General features: G+C 34.5%; 3 protein-coding genes across 3 annotated transcripts; 1 reads left to right on the top strand and 2 right to left on the bottom strand.

The window, feature by feature from the left end:
• Positions 1-1,391: 1,391 nt before the first annotated feature.
• On the bottom strand, positions 1,392-11,095 carry LOC140047203 (integrator complex subunit 5-like). Its single transcript, XM_072092072.1, has 19 exons — positions 11,044-11,095; positions 10,557-10,755; positions 10,168-10,271; positions 9,952-10,060; positions 8,683-8,821; positions 8,079-8,271; positions 7,695-7,809; positions 7,017-7,246; positions 6,211-6,371; positions 5,721-5,823; positions 5,240-5,350; positions 4,631-4,901; positions 4,301-4,419; positions 3,983-4,186; positions 3,536-3,759; positions 3,232-3,302; positions 2,524-2,672; positions 2,123-2,227; positions 1,392-1,798 (listed from the first exon to the last, which is right to left on the bottom strand). The coding sequence occupies exons 1-19, from the start codon at positions 11,086-11,088 to the stop codon at positions 1,613-1,615; spliced, it is 2,838 nt and encodes a 945-aa protein (XP_071948173.1). The 5' UTR covers positions 11,089-11,095; the 3' UTR covers positions 1,392-1,612.
• Positions 11,096-11,144: 49 nt separating this feature from the next.
• Positions 11,145-13,433, top strand: LOC140047201 (torsin-1A-like). The gene is made up of 2 exons (XM_072092071.1): positions 11,145-11,182; positions 11,603-13,433. Exon 2 carries the CDS (start codon positions 11,611-11,613, stop codon positions 13,060-13,062), a length of 1,452 nt encoding a protein of 483 aa, XP_071948172.1. The 5' UTR covers positions 11,145-11,182; positions 11,603-11,610; the 3' UTR covers positions 13,063-13,433.
• Positions 13,434-13,605: 172 nt separating this feature from the next.
• On the bottom strand, positions 13,606-18,647 carry LOC140047200 (3-keto-steroid reductase/17-beta-hydroxysteroid dehydrogenase 7-like). Its single transcript, XM_072092070.1, has 9 exons — positions 18,501-18,647; positions 17,743-17,949; positions 17,308-17,400; positions 16,820-16,937; positions 16,145-16,257; positions 15,452-15,632; positions 14,907-14,963; positions 14,317-14,415; positions 13,606-13,895 (listed from the first exon to the last, which is right to left on the bottom strand). The coding sequence occupies exons 1-9, from the start codon at positions 18,533-18,535 to the stop codon at positions 13,809-13,811; spliced, it is 990 nt and encodes a 329-aa protein (XP_071948171.1). The 5' UTR covers positions 18,536-18,647; the 3' UTR covers positions 13,606-13,808.
• Between the last annotated feature and the right edge of the window lie 1,082 nt (positions 18,648-19,729).

Raw genomic sequence — 19,729 nt, 5'->3', positions numbered from 1 at the left:
TATATTTCTTTTTATTCTATTTTTATCTTGGGTTTTCTGTGGAAACAGGAGGCAACCTGGAGATTCAAGGAAACATCTGTAACATGAAATTGTTATACAGTACACTCAGTGGGTAACGGCTATGAGTGCTCTCTGGCTAAACCAAGGAGTCTCAGAGCTCAAGGGGCCCCAGAGCATGAGCAGTCCAATGCAACAAGTGTATCCAGCGTTGGAGGGCCACTTAGGAGTGCTAAACCAGGGGCGTTTGTGTTATGCAACTGTGCACACTGCTGGCAGTGTTTTGACTGTATGACTATTTTCTGTTTGTTTACAAAATAATGGTTTGCTCCACTTGCTTTGTTAAGCTCTTGTTCACACAAGACAAAACATGAATGTACTGTAATGCAAACAATCATATTGACAGATAATTTGAATTGTGAATGCTTGTTCTGAGCATCTTGTGTTGTGGGAACAAAGCTTTGAAACAGCTATAGTAATTTTAATCTTTTATATAGGAATGGAACTGAAAGTAAAGCGAAAACGCCATCATGCATTCAAATTAAGTTTTGTTATTTTTTGTTTGTGAACTATGGGTACTGCGTCATCTAAATACAATATGTTAATATCATTAATATTGAGATTTGCTATTTGATAACCATAATATGGTTAAATTAAAATTCAATCACCGAAATGCATTTTTTCCTCTATTTTGTCGATATTTTTAATGAATTTCTTGAACAATTTCAACAATAACTATTGCCAACAGTCAGTAGTCTAATGCTATGGTAAAACAATTCTGGCACAAAGACAAAAAAAAAAAACCCCATTCATAATTATTAAAACGAAGTAATAAATAGTTATTGAGGCATTTCAATTTGTTGCTGGTATCTGATTGTACTTTAATTACATTCACAAAACACATAAGGTTGTTTATATGCTGTACTTTAATATAGCATTTGTTATTAATATTTAAATTCCCAGTATAATAATAATAATCATTTTTATATAGCGCATATAAGCAAACTCTCAATGCACTGCACATTATTACACCAGCCACTTTTTGGATCAAACACATATGGAAACTAGTCCCATAATAATGCAGCTAGTAATCGGCGCAAAGTTGTGTCTTGATCTACTGGATACCCATTTTATACACCTGGTTGGAGAGAGGCAAATGCAAGTGAAGTGTCTTGCCTAAGGATACAAGCAATGCGACGAGAGTTGCATTCGAACTACGATCTCAAGATCAGTAATCCAACGTCCAACACACTGCGCCACACGCTCTCACAGTACTTAGTAGTGCTTCAATATTATCCATCAAGATGTTATAGAATAGGATCTGAATAGTGTTTGAGTGAAATTCATTTCAAATGAATATATATAGCCTTGTCAGAGTTGGAAATAATATGTAATAAATAAAACAATACTAACATTCTTCAAGTCTTTTTATTTTATTCATGTTTTTTTTTGCCAAATAAGGAATGTGGTTCTGTTTTTTGAATCTTTTAGTTTTTATTTCTATTTTTTCAACGTTTCTTTTATATTCTTTCGTAGTAACACTTTCAATTCTAATGTCTATTCCAAGTTTGTCCTCAGGATCTCAATGGTAACATTTAAAATATGCTCAAGTTTTCTATGAGATAGTTGAGCTTGTTACTGGAAAGAATCTAGGGAATAAATGTCCAAATCTATCAATATTCCTGTGCAAAATGCTTTTCAATGTTTCAACGTGTTGCGGATCGCAGACAAGCGGGGTCTGTCGGGTCAAAGGTTGATCAGGTGATGTTTGGTTGTAATTGGCAGCTGAGGGTGTGTTTATCTGTGAAATCAAAATACTTATTTTAAATAAAACATTAAGAAGTTTTGTATGGCATAGGATATATCACATGTTTATATTTAGTATGGCAGTGATGTGGAAAAATGGACTCCTTTTCTGTTTGTTACATAGCTTTAGCAGGTGCTTTATAGTCTGTTCTATAGGCCTGCTATTCAATGCACTATTGTTACATAGTTTCACACAAGTGCATTCCAATCAATGCACCTATTGTTTAATATTCTATTGATGTTGCAATATTAATATGAAAGGCAGTGTCGTGAAATCAGCGAGCATGTATAATTTGATATTGGAATTAATTTACATTACCTTCATTGTTGCCCAAACGATTGACAATAAAACAAACATTTCATGCGGGTCCAGATGATCTAGTATTTCACCGATGTAGCAAAACGGTGCCACTAACAATTGGGCCTAAAAAAAACCCACAAAATTATTATAGGTTTTTCTGTTTTATGTTTATTAGGCTTACAAACACTTTAAAAACATTTAAATTCAACCAAAAACCTATTGACAGTCAATTTGACTATTTTTTGCTTTAAAATTATGGTTCTTTCGGGTAAATAAAACATTAAAAAAGTATATTTCGGATATTTTGTAAAAAGTCAAAATTAAGTAGGTACTGACTTTGCTTTTGAACTCACTAAATCTAAGTATGTACCATACTTAAGTATTTGAACCAATAGAGGGCTCCCTAAATCTAAATGTACCTTGCTTAGATATTTGATGATGTTACATGAAGCTTTTAATTCGGATGGTGCGTCACTAGCTCTGCTAACACGTGCAGAATCCCAGTAGTTAATCACAGTAGACAATGTGCTGTACAGCAATGGGGAACAGTGGCACATCGCAATGCTATCTGTTGGAAACACAACAAATTATTTAAAGATAAATTTTCCACAAAAAAGATTAATGAAATCAGATTTTGAATAGGTTATTTGTTAGTTTAATAGAGTTAATCACTTTTACCGTAGAAAAAAAACCAATGTTTTCACTTATAAAATGACCAAATTAATTCAATTAAAAACCATTGGCTGGCAGCCAATTTGACTATTTTTTTGCTTTAAATTACAGTTTTTTCAGGTAAATACAGTTTTTTTTCAGGCAAATTCAATTTGGATCAAAGTGGAAAACTATTATGTAACATTAATATGGCATATTAAAAAAAAATGTTTAAAATTATTTTTTCAGGGGGACAATACATCTTTGAAATTTTAATTAAAATATCACCCGCTCCTCACTGGACTGCATCTCTATATGTGCGACAGTGTATTAGACATTAAATATGATACGAAACAATTTGTACAGTAGATAAATTATCTAGAATCCACTGTAAGTATCGTATATTTCACATATATCTAGGCCTACTGTAGCAATTTTCCAAAAGACACAAGCAAATGATTGTGACATTAGCTTACCACTTGCAATCATGTCCATTAACTCCCATAAGATTGGGTTGCTGTCAAACTTGTTTCGTATCAAAAGGTCCCTGTGTAATAAATCATAAGTAATTTGGTGAAGTTCAAATGCAGTAATATAGTTACTGCAGTAATATAATTAGATGTGTTGACTTAGGATTCCTTCTTGGTTTATCAAGTGCCCAAATATGGTAGTAATTACATATACCCAAATATGGTAGTGATATGACATCATGTTCATATACATATGGGCACATCACATGTTGTTGTCGCATAAAGTTTGATAGTGTGGACAGAGCTTTACATTTTAATCTTGGTTTTGATGTGCTCCTCTTCCGGCCAAACGACACCAGCGTGTGTGACATCTGGACAGATGACATCAACCAGTAGATTCGCTAACACTTCATTGCCAGACTTGGAGTCAACCTCTCCAGGAGTACTGGATTGTGAGCCTAGGGGTCTAGAGTCAGTTGCTAAGCAACTATGCACCACACAAATAAAAGTCTGTATATTCATTAGCATCAAATCCTAGCACAAAAATAAAAAATAGTAATAATTGTTTTTTACATTTTAAATATTTTTCTTTAGTGGTCTAAATTTGTATTATTAAAAATAGGTACAATTTTAACATTTAGTGATTTTCAGCTTTTCTTTTATTTGGCCTGTTACAGAAATATATTTGGCATTTATAATGCTGATTATTGCATTTTAATTGATTGATGTTGTTGCATTTGGTCCAGTATACACTTACTTCTGAAATGGTTACTAATTCAACTTGTGGTTTAACCCCTTTACCCACAGTTCCCCCATGAAACACGTTTGTCATCTGTTTCGCAAATGATACGGTTGATCCAATTCTTTGGTTTTCTTGTAGTAGCAACATTTTACTATCTTTGCTCGTTGATGCGTTGTCAACATACTTAACAACCTTTCCTCCAAATAAAAATGCATTTTCCTGCAAATCAAAAATGTTGAAAATTTAGTTTAGTTATTTCACTTATTTTTTACATTAAACCATGGAACTAATATAATAGTTCCATGATTAAACTTTATAGTGAAATTCACTTACCTGTTGAAGTGCCCCCTCTACAAGTTCTTTAAGCAGAATAGTCTGTCCCACAGCCGTCTTGCTCAAACTTTCTAGGACTTTACAGCAGCAGTTAAGTATACATGGTCTGTTTGCGGAGTCTATGAGGAAATTTAAAATGTTTTTGTGTTTGATATTTTGATGGTATATCTTCTTCTCTAAAGCTCTGTCTACACTATCAAACTAGTTTGACAAAAAGTGTGATGTTCCCAAATATAGTATTGATTGTCCATATGGGCACATCACATGTTTTTGTCAAATAAAGTTTGATAGTGTAGACAGACCAAACATTTTTTTCTAGCAACGAGTTACCTTCAAAGTGCAAGATACAAAAGAAATAATTAACTGTTGACGTTGCAACATTCAAAATGGTTGCCATAGACACAGTATCAGGTAATCCAATCAGCATCATGAGTTTGATAGCCTCTGAAGAGACATCGCAACTTGAATGATGCAGTTGAGCTGTGATCATCTGAAGGTACGACTGCAAACAGTCTTGGAGCTTTCTTCTTGGTGTGGTGCGACCTTCAGGGCTATTCTCCCATTGAACAAGGCAGACAAGATTTTTTAACATCATAACAGACTGCAAGAAATGCATATGAATATGAATTACTGCTCAGTTTACTTACTGTAGCAGTGGCTATATGTACTTACTGTAGCAGTGTCTATATGTACTTACTGTAGCATGCAGTGTCTATATGTACTTACAGTAGCGGTGTCTATATGTACTTACTGTAGCAGTGTCTATAATGTACTTACTGTAGCAGTGTCTATATGTACTTACTGTAGCATGCAGTGTCTATATGTACTTACAGTAGCGGTGGTGTCTATATGTACTTACTGTAGCAGTGTCTATAATGTACTTACTGTAGCAGTGTCTATATGTACTTACTGTAGCATGCAGTGTCTATATGTACTTACAGTAGCGGTGTCTATATGTTGCATGTGACTAACAGCTTTCTTTATACTTTTATCAAGAACTTCTGGAAACGTAGCTTCCATTTCAGCTTGAAGTTCTATAAATAGACTTGCCTTTGGGATAAAAAAATAATGTTTTAAATATTATTATTATGATATCCATTATAATGTATATACAATTTCCTAATTTGTTTATTAATCCATTTATTAGTCCATTAGATATCTACTTTTTAAGCTACGTTTGCACTTGGTCCGTTTCACAATCTTGTAGATGGTTTTCCATGAAGCGGAACATGAGTGAATGTAGCGTAAAGCTCTGTCTATACTATCAAAATTTATGTGACGACAAAAAAAATGTGACGTGCTACTATATTTGGGCATATCACTACCATATTTGGGCATATCACTACCATATTTTGGCACATCACACTTTGATAATGTAGACAGAGCTTTATAGAATAGAAGTAATTTTTAAAAGATTTACCTTTTGCGGATCATTGAGATTCACAAGTATATAACTAAGTATATCTGAGGCACAACTTTCACCGCAGTGTACAGCCACTAGGCATAATAAACGCTGTAACCAACTACAAACAAATAATACAGTTAATGAAACGGATATAGATTAAATGGATAAATAGATTAGTTTAATAATTAATAGATTAGATTTAAATTATTGACATAATTATCCAAATCTAAACATCCATATTTAGGAGAGATTACATTGAAATTAACAATGTATGCTTTAAAACTACATTAGATAAACATAGACAAGATGCTCTACATAACAAAGTCTTATTACAAGTCTTTGGGAGTGGAATTGTAATTTGTTATTAGAAATGTGACATCTGACATGTGACAGGACTTGAACTCAGGACCCTTAGAGTGGTAGCCAAGTATCATAACCACCAAGCCACAACTCCACTCCTATGAACATATTCGACGAGAATACCTATACATTACAGAATACAAACCTTTTGGAGTCTGTTTTCAAGATGTCCTTACAGAGTACATCAGTGTGTTTCTGTAAATCTTCTAAGAAGGGTATCTCTGTGTGATCGTCACTCCTACTTTTTTGTACAATGTTACCAGTCTTACTGTAAACTGATCTTTGTAAGTCAAGCAGCAATAGATCCTTAAAATGTAAATGAAATTTGTACATTTACATTTTGAATTATTCACTTTAATTTGGCATTGGATGATGTACAGTAGTTGCAGCATTATTTCCCACTACGCATTTCCCCACCACAATGAGTCATATTTGCATACCCTGATAAACACTGTAATTTCCTGATATTTTGAGCGATCTCAAGTCTCCCAATTGTTTTGAATATAAAAAAAACCATCCCTATAAATTTACTATTTAGGCTCTTTTGGTTAATAAAGGTGAAAAATATGTTGACAATGCATTTTCCACAATGCACGCCTGTATAGACTACATTTGGAAAGCATCTTTTCATAGCCATTGTTAACTAGATAATGAAGCCATGAGATTCTATAATAGTGCCCTCAATGTTTGGATGTACTGTATTTAAACACAATTATAGCACACTCTATGGTTTGGTTGCACTTTGATAAAGCCTCCCTATATTTCATTTTTAAAGCTGTAGACCTCTGTATTGCAATTAACTTGTACTTCACAATGTAGTCATGGTTACAATTTAGCCATGGTTACCATATAGCCATGATTACCATGGTTGCATGGTTACCATATAGCCATGGTTACCATATAGCCATGGTTACCATGCAACCATGGTTACCATGTTAGTTATAATCTTACCAGCACTAAGGAACAAGTATCCTGTACAACCACGTTCACTTTCTCATCTCCACTCTCACTATGAGAACTCCTGGAGGCAGTCTCCAACAGAAACTGCAACAACTTAAAAGCACCATTGCCTGATTTGCATATCAGGTGTATGACCACATGTATTAGACTTTCTTGATCTCGTTTAATTATCGCAGATTTGGAAAATTGTTCCGACAGCCTGTTGAGTACTGAGGGAGTTACTGGAAAAGGAGAACAACTTTTAAAATGTAACCATATTTACATCACTCTTTTGGTAGTGATTATTCCTCTATTTGATATTGATAGATATGGTATAGAACAACTTTTTCTTTTCAAATTCAGCAACTAAACTCGCCAATTAGGATCAATATACTATATCGTTCTTATAATTTGAGGCCTAGTGAAGGGAAGTTTTGCAGTTGTGAGATACAACCTTGACACTTTGGACCTTGGGAATGAAACGCAAGCAGGCACAATAAAGCTCTGTCTACACTATCAAATTTGATGTGACAAAAAAGGTGATGTGCCTATGTATAGATGATGTCATATCACTACCATTTTTGAGCATATTACTGCCACATTTGGGCACATCACACTTTTTTTGTCCAACTAGTTTGATAGTGTAGACAGATCTTTACCAACCAATCTACAGCTCCACTACAAACTTACGTGACTGTACAAAATCCGTAGTGATGACTTTGAGTAGCATGACGGACATGGTGGCAAGATGAAGCAAAAATGGAACCGTCTGCAGTTGCTGCTCATTTTCACTTGTTAGACTTTCCTGCAAACAAATTTAGAAAGGAAATGTGTCTTCAAGACATCAGATATATGGTTTACTTGGCACTACTACCACTGATTACTACTAACACCACCATTACAACCCATTACCACCACCGCCACCACCCACTACCACCAATACAACCCATTACCACCACCTCCACCACCCACTACCACCATTACAACCCATTACCACCACCACCACCACAACACCACTACTGTCTACTTAATAAACTGTACATCTATCACAATGTAATAGAATCAACAATTTACCTGAAATAACTCAAGCAATGCTATGCGAATATCTTGAGAGTGCTGGCTGGCCAGATGTCCCAGAATCCCAACGACCGACGCCATCTTTGGAACCTTCTGATCAGCTCCTGCCGTGGCCTCGGACTGTGTGTCACAAAAGTCTTTTAGGCCACAAGCTAACACCCTGGTAATAATAGTATTAGGAAAACAAGACCTACAGAAGAGATATACGTATAAAAAAATGAATAAAAATGCACAGTAGTAAAATATTAAATATACTGAGCCAGTCACCAGCAAGCATAGCTGTCGTATAACACTCCAATACGCCGTAAAAATCTACATTTTTAAATATAATTTTTATAAAATTTTTTATATTTTTTAAATAATTAAACTATTTAATAATTTATCATGAGGCTTAGGGAGTGGAGTTGAAAGAGTCGTGAGTTACAACCCTGGCACTAGGTCAGGATTGAACCCCAGACCTTGGGATTTGAAGGCCAGCATGTTACAAGCACATAAATAAATAAAAATATATAAATAAACGTTAACCACCTATGGCTTCACTACTTTTACATAATCTTTATTATTAAAACCTTTTAATCTAAAATCCAACTGTAAAACTGACCCAATATGAGCAACAACCCAATCAAAATGAGGGGAGTGTGTAACAGACGCATCAAGTAAAGCATCAACACACAGATCAGGACAGGTGGCAATCATATTGGAGATACACTGTGTGGACAAATCCATCAGGGTCCTTGTTGCTAAAAACAAATATAAAGAAAGAATATATTATTCAATATTTCATAATTCAATATATTTTAAAAGTTTGCATTATTTTTTGCATTTTATTAAAGTAATGAGATAATAGAAAATAATAGGCAATAAAAAAAAAATTTAATAACATTTAATGAATATGAAATGTCAATATCAAATATGAGATCAAAAATTGGAGGAGAAATAAAAAATTGTAAATTTGTTTTTAATAGTAAAGTACCAGTGATGACAATGTCACTAATAATAGCTTTAAAAATGAATATCCTTTCAATTTAAAATACAAATAACATTTTGTTTAAAAATATACATCTGTAATAGTATGCAAATTAGGCTCAATAGCTGAGAACAGTACAAGCACATAGAGTTCATTGATGCATGACATGTACAGTAGTTTAGTTTAGCTACACACTGGAATACAAGGCTCAATAGCTGAGAACAGTACAAGCACATAGAGTTCATTGATGCATGACATGTACAGTAGTTTAGTTTAGCTACACACTGGAATACAAGGCTCAATAGCTGAGAACAGTACAAGCACATAGAGTTCATTGATGCATGACATGTACAGTAGTTTAGCTTAGCTACACACTGGAATACAAGGCTCAATATGTTTGGTTATTACAGTAATTCTTATGTGAAATTTATGTTTCGGAAATAATATACAAATAATGAATGTTTATGAGTGCAATGGTACAAATAATGGCACGAGGTGAATGATGAAAGGTTATATCAACGAGGCAAATTACACGAATACAAAACATTCATTATTTGTTTTATATAACATCTAGACGTTTTTTTTTCGTACACAAAAATGTTTCAAAAAGTACTATTTAACGATCGTTGAATAGTGCGTACTATTGCACGCCATGTGACCCACATTCGTCCAATCAAATGACAGGAATTTATATAGGTGTTATATAATATTCATTATGCTACCATGTGCAACATTGAAGATACATTGTTGTGTTTGAAGTACTGGGCTGGAGATTTTCCAGAAGGCTATAATTGCTACCCCTGTGCATAGGGGAAAGGCTGCTTTGTGTCTGGAATTACTGGTGAACAATGTGGGGTAAGAATGTACTTGTTTTTGTTAATTTGTTGTAATTCAATTCTTCACCTTTGCAAGTCATCCACAACTGTAGAATTTCATTTAGGTTTGATGAATGTGGAACACCACGACGTAGTGCGTATTTCTTACTCACTTGACCTAAGAGGTCAATCGACCACTGAAAAAGATAAGAAATTTTAAGAGTCAATTTTATAAGAATCTAGATAAAAAAAAAGTCATAGAAAATACCTTAAATGTATTTATAAAATAAAAAACTAAACTTACTGAAAAGACAATAGAAGCCCATGTGTTTGAGTTAGCATTAACAAAGTCAATCAACACTAAATATACTTCATGTATAGCCTCATCTAAACATGGCCCAATTTTTGCTGTAAACAAAATTAAAATTAATTATTTACTTTCAAAAATGCAATTTATAGCACCCTCAGCCCATTCATGGGTGTATATATATACAATATAATACGCATCAATGCCATTACACGACAGTGTTCTATTTCATGCCATTTAGAGTTTCTAAAGGATAGAGAAAGTTTTTTTTTATGTTTATTAACTAAATAAATAAACACTCTTTTCTATGGTATTTAGATAGATAATAATAGCATTTTTAGGGCATGTTTTTGTAGAAAAAAAATTTAAAAAGAAATAAAATAAACCTTCTCCCTCAAGTTCACATAGGTGCGTGTTGACACTTTCATTGAACACATTACAAAGGTGTTCAAAGACGGCAGCTCTAGCAGAGGGTAGCGTTCGTAGGAGTTGGATGGCACAACGAGCATGCTCTACACTGGTCAATTTCTGACCAGTCCGAATATTGCATCCCTTCACAAAACTTCTAACATGGCTTGATATGTCCTGAGAAGAAAATTAAAATATCAGAAATTCTGTAAAAAAAATCGAACTCTGAACATCTAACTCGTTTCATCTCGGGCGAAACGACTCTCACTAGGATCCGGACACGGTTCAATCGCTATAAATAGTCTCAATCAACACCGTAGCCCTAGCCTAGCACCGGTAGCTCCGGCCTAGCTACAACCTAGAACATTACAAATAGCTTAAATCATACGTGATCCGTTGAAATGTAATACATTTCAAAACATTCATTGTAATTGCTTGTAAAAATACATGAAAATTGTGACTTACATCAGCTGGAAACTGCTGAGGTCTCATCGACATGGAGGCTGCCATTTTTTTCGAATCGTCAAAGTTGAAAGTTCAAAGGTTAAGCATGATTGTTTTTTGGTAGAAAGGATAGACTTGGTAACAGTTTACTGTTTTTTGGGTAAGTACATTTTCAGTTTTGTAGCAATGTGCATCTATACAAATGTAGATAATTGTAGCTATATAGTTTACACTATTTATCACCATTGTTTAGATATAGAATCTTTATATTCATTGCATTCAATATTATTTTATTTGTTGAATTGATTAGTAAATACAGTAGTATACTACAGTAGTAGTACGGTAGTACAGTACCATTCGCAGTTTGTCTTAATTAAATTTTTATACATAACACGACAGTAGATTCTTATTTTATTAAACGATTGTGGGTCACATGCTAATAAAATAACTGCACTATAGCATGTTATATACAATGGAGTACGGCAATTCTGTGGTGGAAATCTAATATCACTGCCAATTTGCTTGGCATAAACAATAATTATTATTCATAAATTATTCTATATTGTATATTTATAAACAGACTAACTGATGATGTCTTTGATGGGATACAATCCAAAACGGAAGGACACTCCACCACCTGTTCAATCTGTCGAGATTTATCATAGCAACTGCTGTGATATTCCGATCAGTAAAGGCCGCATACAAATCAGAAACCAGCAACTAACAGAAATATCATTGATTCCGAATATAAGTGAACCCGGAATCAGCAAAGGTCTTGTGCGAAACCGCAAACCAGGTGAAGAAACGTTGGCTGTTTCATCAGGAGATCAATTCAGCACTTGGCGTTCTCCTGCTACGAAAACAAAGAAAGATAAAACATACCATATTGACGATACATCACCTAAAATGAGTAAACAATCAAACGATACACCTCGTTCAAGATCATTAACGCCCAATCATTATTCAGCGAGTAAACCCAAGAAGCCTTCCATGAGGCGCTCGGCCACGTTCTCTGGCAAGATTAAAAAGTCAGCCAAAAACGAAAACAATGTTGAATACTATCATGATAAAATAAAAGAGACGCCGTCCAGTACAAAACAAGCAGACAAGTGTTACGTAATAGGTTTTTTGTTTTTCACCGTTCTAGCATTGTTATTCTTATCCATGTTATTTACCGATAGTGTTCCACCATACGACCACAATGAAGTACGGATAAACATTACAGGGTTTAAAAAATACTTAAAGCAGAATTTCTTCCATCAAAAATATACAATTCAATTTATTCAGGAAGCGTTGAAAAATGAGTTAACTGGTGAGAAACATGAACGCCCTCTTGTGTTGTCGTTTCATGGTGGACCGGGGGTTGGTAAGACGTTCCTAGCAGAAGCTGCCGCCAATCATCTGTTTACGAAAGGCTTAGATAGTCCTTGCGTTCATAGCTTTATTACAAGCCTTCATATCACAGGCAGAGGAGACCAGATCAATCGTGATATTATTGATTGGTTCGTTCAGGAAACTAGTCCAAGATGCCCTCTTGAGTTTTTTATAGTTGATAACTCGGACATTCTTACTCCTCAACTTGTTGATTATTTGTTACAAAAAATACAGAAATCATTATCCGATTCAAGCGTTAAATCTACTATACTTATACTAACTAGCATGATGGGTAAAGAACACATTTTACTACGGGACTGTACTGACGAAAACTGCTATTTAGACACGACTGACATTATAAGGCAAGAATTACAATCATCGAAAGATAAAGTAGATCCTGATGATGTGATCCCAGATTTTGAAAATCTTGATAAAAGTTTTAATTTCCCGGAATCTAGTAAAATTTTAGCATTCTTTCCGTTAAAACGAGAACATGTTAAATTGTGTGCGTATAGCGTCTTGCAACAGCACTTGCCGAATGATAAGATTACGGATGAAATAGTTGAAAAGATTACCGCAGAAATTACTTTTCATCATGAGAATGGAATTGCTTATTCAATATCCGGATGTAAACAGGTTGCAGAGAAGGCTGTTTTGCATATATAAAGTTTTGAATAGTTTTTTTTTTATTTATAAAAGTTTATGAAGTTCACTTGCTTATTCAAAAACTAGAATTATATCTTAATGTACAAAAGATCCCAAATTCATTTGAATGGAAATTGCAATCAGAAAAACAAGGGTGTACGTTCTTGGGAGAGTTCATTGCATTCATTAAAATTGAATTGTCAAAATGACTCCTAATGACTCGGATACAATAAATCATGAAACAAAATTGTACTTATTCATCTGTTTATTTTTATTAAAAACAAATTTACTTGCTATTATAGATTTCTTTTTGAATAAAACATTTAATCACACTATACATTTCATTGCATTATATTTTTATTTGCATTTTGATGTAAGTTGGAGAAATAAAAGATTATTTTGTAACAAATTAAAATGTGTTTTTTCTTTGATTGAAAATTATCTTGTCTATCTTTAATTGCACATAATTAATGTTAGAATAATTAAAAGGGTCATTGGTACTAATACTATCTATTAGTACCCTAATAACTGGTATACAACCCCCAACCCCCCCCCCCCCCCCCCCACACTCAACATAAAATACGGGTCACACTTATACTCATCACTTATTTCATTTATACAGTTGTCCAATGTTCATAATTTTAAAATTCTGATTGACTAACTAAATCATAATATATCGCATGATTGAATGCGAATTCTACCGGAAAAAAAAATATTAACATACTGTATATGTTTTTCTTACAATTCTACGATCATTTTCTCAATGATTAGCTTTTAAAGCGGTTTCTAAACACTTGTTCTAAGCCAGCTAATTTTTCATACAACTCGTTTGCCTCATCCACATCAAAATCAATCTAAACAGAAGAAAAAATAGAAAAACAAATGTAAAATGTTGTGTTTTCCTGAAACATTTCCCCGGGCCATTCTAGACAATTGTCAGTGGTACAGTATATATTGTTAAACAAGGCCCTCTATTATTAGATAATCCACATAATGTTTCTATGTTTCAGTGCTTGGGATGTCATACTGTAAATATAGCTCTTGCATAGAATATTATGCAAGCACTACAGAAAGTACTTTCCCCAGCTCTCCGTTCCCCTCCCATCTCTCTGTCCCCCTCCCTCCCATCTCTCTGTCCCTCTCCCTCCCATCTCTACATCCCCCTCTCTCCCTTCTCTATGTCCCTCTCCCCACCACCTTCACCAGCTCCCTGCGCCCCTCCACAGCTCTCTGTCCCCCTCCTCACCCCATATAGTCATAGTACATTGTACGTACAATCTCTGCATGGGTGTATCTCTTTCCCAAAACGTTGCAGTGGCTTATATACTTCCTATCTTGAGCCACAGCAGCTGGGTCTTGTTGAAACAACCACACCTACAAAGATGAACACATCTTACAATAAAAATCACACAGACTTGTTATTTAACAAGAAAGTCTTTCTCACAAATATCCATAGCACTAGTCAACATTAGTCAATGTTGGTTTTTTATTATCATTTTATTAAAGGGAGAGAAAGTGGTGCGGAAGGATCCCTTGGAAGGTAGGGTTTCATTTAATTTCATTTATTTTGTCGCCATAAAAATACAATATAAAAAAACGTGGACAAAGAAGAACATCACACAAAAACCAGGCAGAAACAGGATTCCTAAAAAGCGAACTTAATCACTATCTAGTAGGTCTCCTATTGCACTGATTGGATAAAAAACATTTTGGATATAATTTGTATAAACATTAAAAATGCATATAAATACTCTATAAAAATAAATTAAAACTTATTGCATAGTGGCATGGCAAGGGCTCGCGTCATGCATCATTAACAGCCCTAAACATTAATCTTTTTGTAAGCCAATATTTGTGAAACCTACCAATGCCTCAGCACTGTTGTAAGGACTCAGTGTGATTCGGGGTACAAACAGTCTCATCTGCAAGGACAATGAAAAACAGTTAGGCTTCATATTTGTTTTTTTTATCTAAATAATTTCATATTTATTATGAGTCTGGATATTGTTTAATGGTGGAATGTAATAAATCAGGACTCATCAGTTTTAACAATTGACTTTAAGCAACGTTGGTTAAAGCTTGGATGGGAGACCATCTGGGAATACCAGGTGGTGTATATGGAGCTTGGGTCCCTTTAGGCATTTGAAATCAGCACTGCTGACTCATGGCAGCCCCTGCATCTAGTATCTGCCTCAGACTTATTGGCTTATGCCTCTCCTCTGGTTAAGGTGGGCACTGGACGAGAGAAGTCTTTCGTCAATGTTGGGACCAGCCAATGATGCTTCAAACAGTCCTGGCTTTAGTCATCAGTCAGATGAATGTAAGACTAATTGACATTGTTGTTTACGACAGAAGTCGGCCATATACATATATATTGTTTTGCGAAAGTCTTAGGTTTTTGAGAGCTTACCGAACACATAACAGGGGTGATAGCACGCCATAACCATTTTGGTAAAATGGAATTTGTAATATTTGTGATGGAGAGACCAGGGCAAGTAATGTGGCTGTACACTCCATGGCTATTCCATTCATAGTTGATGGCTAGGCTTAGTAAGTCTATTGCATACTTGGATGAACTGTATGGCTCGGAACTAAAAACAAAAAATACATTTTTGTCATAAAGACTAATTTACACAGAGGTAACGGAAAGCGGAAAAAAAAGAATAGCTTGTCCCGCGTAGAATCTGTATCTACCCTGAACGGAAGCACCCCGTCCGCTCCATGTTGTGTGTAAATGGTCACAAAGAATAACATAGGTTATATATACTGTAATTCTATATCGTCTGTGTAAATTGGCCTTGACTGTTAGCATTATGTTCAAATCCTCTAAATAAATATTGAGTACTATTGCTAAATACAGTACACCTCAATTAAAAAAAAACATAGATAAAATGACCTCCTCAATACAGGTAATGCAAAAACACTACACTATCAAACTAGTTTGACAAAAAAAAGTGTGATGTGCCCAAATTTGGTAGTGATATGCACAAATTTTGTAGTGATATGACATCATCATGTCCATATATGGGCACATTTTTTTCACATGAAGTTTTATAGTGTTCTCGGAGTGTTACTGCAGTAAACAAATAAGGTAAATAAATACCCTTGTTCATGTTGAACATCATTAATGTTAAAATGTGACCTGCGTGCGTTACTGGAAGATGTCCAAATGATGTGCGTCTTAGAGTTGACTAACAAATCCTTTAAGGCAAGCACCTATTTACAAAAATAACATGTTTTAAAATACTATCTTGTCATTCTATCTGATATTCTCATCTGAACTGTTTGTTTTTATTGTTTCTCTATACAGACACATTTATAATGAAAGAACAAAATTACATTAGTTAAAAAAATTGCAGAAGGAGGCCAAAATGAGTTTGGAGACAAACTGTAAGTCATAGCCACCAGATTAAAATAAAACTGTGATTTATTTTAGCATCTGAGAAACTCAAATCAAATTCTAGTACTTTTGTAGGCAGTTGTGTGTTTTCATTCAAAGTGTGTGGTTGGGATACAGTATACTGTATCTACTTTATAGATAGTGACAAATAATTACATTTATCAAAGGTTAAAACGAGTTGTGACCATCTGGACACAGGCAGGGGCGGATCTTAGGGCCCCTAAATTTTGTAAAATGTCATGCAAAGGATAGGACATCAAATTAAGGTCAGCCATTCATTTCCCCATTTTTAGGCCCTGGGTCCTCCACTGACAGGACACCCTTACAGATCAAAGTACCCAACTATTTTCATAGATAAACAGACCAGCTTTAGGTTACCAATACAAAATGTCCAAATATGTTAGTTGTAAAGATTGCTTTCAGACCGTCATCTGTGCTATGGTCTTTCACACTAAGTAATCCTTCACCAGTGCTAAACATTTCAATCACTCGTCTCCTAAAGATATTGTGAGAAAAAAAAATGGTATTTCAATATTATTTGTGCATTCAATACATCCATGAAAAGTATCTAAATTTTACTGTCATTGTGTTATATAAATTTTATGGAATTATATATCAGTTTTTACCATCGCAATTTAACAACAGGGCACTGAGCTCGCCTTGCCAAGATAGTAGGAACTCGTAACAGTCCTTTCATCTTATGTCTGGCTGCGACAAATACCAACACGGTACTGTACTATGTACATGTTCTCTGCGGCGACAGATAAACCCGTTGATCTCCGAGTTTAACATCCTGTTGTTAGATTGTCTTGGTTTTACGATGTAATTCAATTTATTATCTTTTTTTTTAGAAATGAAAAGCTTACACTGAAAAAAGTCCTTTTAGAAAGCCCTTCCAGTTGATAGTGGACACTGGCATGATGCCAGCATTCAGATACAGGTAATTCAAACATTTATATCTGAAATATAATAAATAAAAATAATATTTTAATATTACTATAGTAATCGCCAGACCTAATAAGTCACTGTTGTCTACGGACAGCGCACAAAAAGGAGGATAAGTATAGGTGGGGACAGGATTATATATGGAGGATTATTTTTTCCCACAAAAGGGTGAATAATTGTCATGAGGAATCAATTATAACTCTAGTCTATAGTTTGAAAAAGGCACTTTAGCAGAAACAGTGTTGAATAAGGTTAGGAATTTAGGGAGGGGGAACATGTTTGGGGTGGGCAAATTCTCAAAAAAGTTGTTTTCTAGGGATTAATTGTGATACTTTTTCATCATTATAAACTTGTACCTTTGCTTAATTTCCTCAGCAGCTTTGTAGACGGATTTCAGGTCACTTGTGTCAACTGATTGAACATCAATTGTACACTTGCTGCCATGTTTGGCTAATAATTCACTTCTAGCCACTTGTGCCCTTGCAAGATTTCTACAGGCTAGGCATATCGTTAAAGATGGCTCAATTTCTAGCAAACGATCAGCCACACTAAAGCCAACCCCACTTCAAGAGAAAAAAATGTTTTTAAATGTTTGTAATCATTTTATCCTATAATCTATCAACTGTGCGTTAATATTTAAAGAAAAATGCACTCATTCTATTGGAAGTATACCATTAATATATATCAGACAGGCATTGCATTGTAGAGTGAATTAAATATTTACACAATAGAATACTGATAATAATCGTACCATTGCAATCACACCATGCCATGTGTGTGTGCATACAGTACAGTGTGTTCGTTTGGCTTTTTTGATATGTGATTCTCGGGTTAGGTGGTGTGTGAAGGGGAAGGGGGCGGGGGATGGATGGGGTGGGGGTGTGTTGACAATACCTACTATCCTGTCTGAAAACGCCACATCAAATTTTCACGGATAACAAAAAAACACATTAACCGGTACCTAGCCAACATGCATTACTTGGCCTCAACATCAGACGTATAGCATGCCAAACAAATCATAATCCATGCTTGGTTGGGCTAGAGCACCTTGGCCTAGAAGTTTGTATCTGTAATTTATGCATGCATACTGTTAAAATAAACCGTTTTTACTTACGAATTTGCTCCAGTTATTAGCACGACCTTCTGCATTGTATTAGCATGTTTAGTTAATGTTCTGACAATTAACAATGATAAAAATGTGACCGATCAAAAGGGTAATCTCTTCTTCCTCGGTCACATTTGCCTCATTTTAATATATGTCACGCTAGACTGAACAACACTCTCATGAATAATAAACAGTTGATAACTCCCTGATTAGGTCATATTATATAACACCTATATAAATTCCTGTCATTTGATTGGACGAATGTGAGTCACATGGCGTGCAATAGTACGCACTATTCAACGATCGTTAAATAGTACTTTTTGAAACATTTTTGTGTACGAAAAAAAAAACGTCTCACGGATGAAAAAAAATCTAGTACACAAATTATCCTATGATATGGCTCTGTACTGTGAAATACAACAGCGCCACCTGTCGTCTGGTCTCAGTTTCGTTTTTCTTTTAAACATTTGAGTACGAAAAAATGACAGGAATTTATTTAGATGTTATATAAAACCATGGAGTAATGATAAAACAAATAATGAATGTTTTGTATTCGTGTAATGGTACAAATAATGGCACTTGGTGAATGATGAAAGGTTATATTTCAACGAGGCGGAGCCGAGTTGAAATATAACCTTTCATCATTCACCTCATGCCATTATTTGTACCATTACACTCATAAACATTCATTATTTGTATACTATACAACTGGGATTTAAGTTATAAGAAAAAATATCCTCCAGGGTGGATTTAAAATGCAGTTTTAAAACGCAGCCTGTGTTAAAAATTTGGGATTTTTCAGATTCCATTTTGGCCCCCATTTCAATTCCCACTTCTATCTAGTGAAAATTTTAGTATGGTTTTGTCTATGTGTATGTGTGTGTAGATTTGTATTGTTTTAGTTTGACCGGTGAACTGTAGGAACATAGTATTGTATAAAGTTGTGATAAAGTATCCATGTCTATGTTAAAGACACTTAATAATAATATAAATGATTAGGAATGTGACTCAAGTTTCTCATTTACAACAATTTTAAAGGGGCCATGATGTCATTTAAATTCCATAAACTAACTCATCCCAAATGTATGTGATGAGGTCATAATTAAGGCACCTTAAGGGTACCATTTCTCTTTATTTAGTTATAGTTATAGCCTACCTAGAAAACATGAAACTGTGATTTCAGTAATTGTTTATTTAAAAAAAATGTGTTTTTTATTTTTTAGACTTGTAATAAAATT

Source organism: Antedon mediterranea, chromosome 4 (assembly GCF_964355755.1).
Source record: "Antedon mediterranea chromosome 4, ecAntMedi1.1, whole genome shotgun sequence".
NCBI classification, from domain to species: Eukaryota; Metazoa; Echinodermata; class Crinoidea; order Comatulida; family Antedonidae; genus Antedon; species Antedon mediterranea.
This window is presented reverse-complemented; position numbering and strand designations above follow the sequence as displayed.

What these genes read in the sequence shown, in the direction of transcription:
- LOC140047203 (XM_072092072.1), bottom strand. Translation starts at nt 11,088, where the DNA reads ATGGCAGCCTCCATGTCGATGAGACCTCAGCAGTTTCCAGCTGAT. An exon ending in AATTAGTAACCATTTCAGAA is followed by an intron (nt 3,760 to 3,982) that starts GTAAGTGTATAC and finishes TTTTTGTGCTAG; the next exon opens with GATTTGATGCTAATGAATAT. An exon ending in TCATCAAATATCTAAGCAAG is followed by an intron (nt 2,228 to 2,523) that starts GTACATTTAGAT and finishes GGTTTTTTTTAG; the next exon opens with GCCCAATTGTTAGTGGCACC.
- LOC140047201 (XM_072092071.1), top strand. Translation starts at nt 11,611, where the DNA reads ATGATGTCTTTGATGGGATACAATCCAAAACGGAAGGACACTCCACCA.
- LOC140047200 (XM_072092070.1), bottom strand. Translation starts at nt 18,535, where the DNA reads ATGCAGAAGGTCGTGCTAATAACTGGAGCAAATTC. An exon ending in TATTTGGACATTTTGTATTG is followed by an intron (nt 16,258 to 16,819) that starts GTAACCTAAAGC and finishes TTTTGTAAATAG; the next exon opens with GTGCTTGCCTTAAAGGATTT. An exon ending in ACAACAGTGCTGAGGCATTG is followed by an intron (nt 14,416 to 14,906) that starts GTAGGTTTCACA and finishes TCATCTTTGTAG; the next exon opens with GTGTGGTTGTTTCAACAAGA.